At 42.9% G+C, this 2,452-nt stretch overlaps 1 protein-coding gene across 1 annotated transcript; it reads left to right on the forward strand.

The window, feature by feature from the left end:
- The first annotated feature begins 549 nt into the window (after positions 1–549).
- LOC138434612 (interferon alpha-1-like) lies at positions 550–1,107 on the forward strand. Its single transcript, XM_069579422.1, has one exon. The coding sequence runs from the start codon at positions 550–552 to the stop codon at positions 1,105–1,107; it is 558 nt and encodes a 185-aa protein (XP_069435523.1).
- The last annotated feature ends 1,345 nt before the right edge of the window (positions 1,108–2,452 follow it).

Below are 2,452 nucleotides of genomic sequence, written 5' to 3' on the forward strand. Positions count from 1 at the left end.
TTTATCTAAATTTTACTTGAATATGTAAGTTGATAATTCTTACTTATGTAAGTAAATATGTTACATCAAAAGTCACTCTGAAAACTTAGTTTTATAGTTAAATTAAAATTCAATAGCTCTCAGATTTAAATTATACCTGAAATTTAACTCTGCAATGAATTTAAAGAGTAAGATTTACACTTTCTTTTTCTATCTACAGTATAGCGATATCCATAGGTTACATAAATACATACACAATATATCAGTGTTATCAAACTTTCATGGGGTGGGGAGGGATTAGGAAAAAAAAAAATCTGAAAAGGCTCTGTGGGCAGAAGAAATAAGGGTAATATTAAAAAAAAAATGGTTGAGAAATTTTGCCCTAACCCATTTGGAGAGTACAAAATGAAAAGCAAAGAGAAAAGTGGAAAGTAAGGGGGAACTTTCATAAAATGGAACCCATGGGCTCCTATTTAAGCCCCAGGCCTGAAGGAAGGGCTTCAGGGAAGCTAGAAAGCAGGTTCACAGAGTCAGCCACCGCCCCAGGCCAGCAGCATCTGCAAGGTCCCGATGGCTGCAGCCTGGTCCTTGCTCCTGGCCCTGCTGCTGCTCAGCTGCAACGCCACCTGCTCTCGGGGCTGCCACCTGCCTCACACCCACAGCCTGGCCAACAGGAGGGTCCTGACGCTCCTGCGGCAACTGAGGAGGGCCTCCCCTTCCTCCTGCCTGCAGGACAGAAAAGACTTCGCATTCCCCCAGGAGGCGCCGGGTGGCAGCCAGTTGCGGAAGGCTCAAGCCATCTCTGTGCTCCACGAGGTGACCCAGCACACCTTCCAGCTCTTCAGCACAGAGGGCTCGGCTGCCGCGTGGGACCAGAGCTTCCGCACTGCTCTGGATCAGCAGCTCACTGACCTGCAGGCCTGTCTCAGGCAGGAGGAGGGGCTGCGAGGGGCTCCCCTGCTCAAGGAGGACTCCAGCCTGGCTGTGAGGAAACACTTCCACAGAGTCACTCTCTATCTGCAAGAGAAGGGACACAGCCCTTGTGCCTGGGAGGTTGTCAGAGCAGAAGTCATGAGAGCCTTCTCTTCCTCAACAAACTTGCAGGAGAGATTCAGGAGCAAGGACTGACACACACCTGGTTCAACACGGAAATGATTCTCATGGACCAACAGACCACACTTCCTCCTGCGCTGCCATGTGGAAGACTCATTTCTGCTGTCATTGCGCCCTGAATTGAATCAGGCTGTCAAATGTTTTCAAGAATTTTAAGCTACATCATGTTCTATTCTACAGGCACCAGACCTTCACAGATGCTCAAGCTGATCTATTTATCTATTTATTTACCTATTTATAAAGATTTAAATAACTTTGTTCATATAATAATACGTGAAGCTTTACACGGTGGTTTCAGAGAAAAAAATACATTCTTTGTATTTAGTCAATTTATTATTTTCTTTGTCCATTAAACTTTTTGGGTATAGAAAATTTCTATTTTTTATTATTTTTAAAAAAAATTACATTGTGGCATATATATATATATATATATATATATATATGTATATATATATATATATATATATGGGGTTCCCTGGTGGGTCAGCTGGTAAAGAATATGCCTACAAGGCAGGAGACCCTGGTTTGATTCCTGGGTTGGGAAGATCCCCTGGAGTAGGGCATGGCAACCCACTCCCATATTCTTGCCTGGAGAATCTCCATGGATAGAGGAGCCTGGTGGGCTATAGTCCATGGGGTCGTAAAGAGTCGGACACACCTGAGCAACCACCACTTTCACACAGGGCTAAACTCTCCAGTGGCTCTGGAAGCACAGATGCCTTTGGTGACTTTAGTAAGATCTGGTTTGGCAGAAAAGTAGGGCAGAAACCAGACTGGTGTAGATTGAGGGCTGACTAATACTAGTATGGTAAATTGTTTTCTCTTTTTAGCTAGATCAGTCTGGCTAGAGTTCTATAATTTATTAAACTTTTTCTTTAAACAAATTCTTGCTTTTTCTTATTTTCTTACAGATTTCCTATTTCCTTGACTTTTGCTATTCTCCTTTTATTTATTTTATGTTTAAGTGTTATTGTGACTTTGTTCTTCTCTTAATTTCCTGCCTTCTCTTGGATCGTGTGTGTTGTGTGTGTTAGTTGCTCAGTCATGTCTAACTCTCTGTGACCCCATGGACTATAGCTTACCAGGCTCCTCTGTCCATGGAAATCTCCAGGCAAGGATACTGAAATAGCTGTTCCCTTCACTAGGGCATCTTTACAGCCCAGGGATCGAACTTAATTCTCCCTCATTGCAGGCAGAGTCTTTACTGTCTGAGCCAGCAGGGAAACCCCCTCTCTTGAATTAATTGACCTTAAATATGATTCTATTTTCTGTTTTATCTCCATTGGCTTAATAGTTTTCTTTTGTCTCAGTTTTAGTATTCTCTATCAGTTTAGTTCTGTTGCTCAATCGTGTCTGACTC

This window comes from Ovis canadensis, chromosome 2 (assembly GCF_042477335.2).
Source record: "Ovis canadensis isolate MfBH-ARS-UI-01 breed Bighorn chromosome 2, ARS-UI_OviCan_v2, whole genome shotgun sequence".
NCBI lineage: Eukaryota > Metazoa > Chordata > Mammalia > Artiodactyla > Bovidae > Ovis > Ovis canadensis.

Bases quoted from the DNA above. Each gene is read 5' to 3' on its own strand.
- LOC138434612 (XM_069579422.1), top strand. From the start codon at position 550: ATGGCTGCAGCCTGGTCCTTGCTCCTGGCCCTGCTGCTGCTCAGCTGC.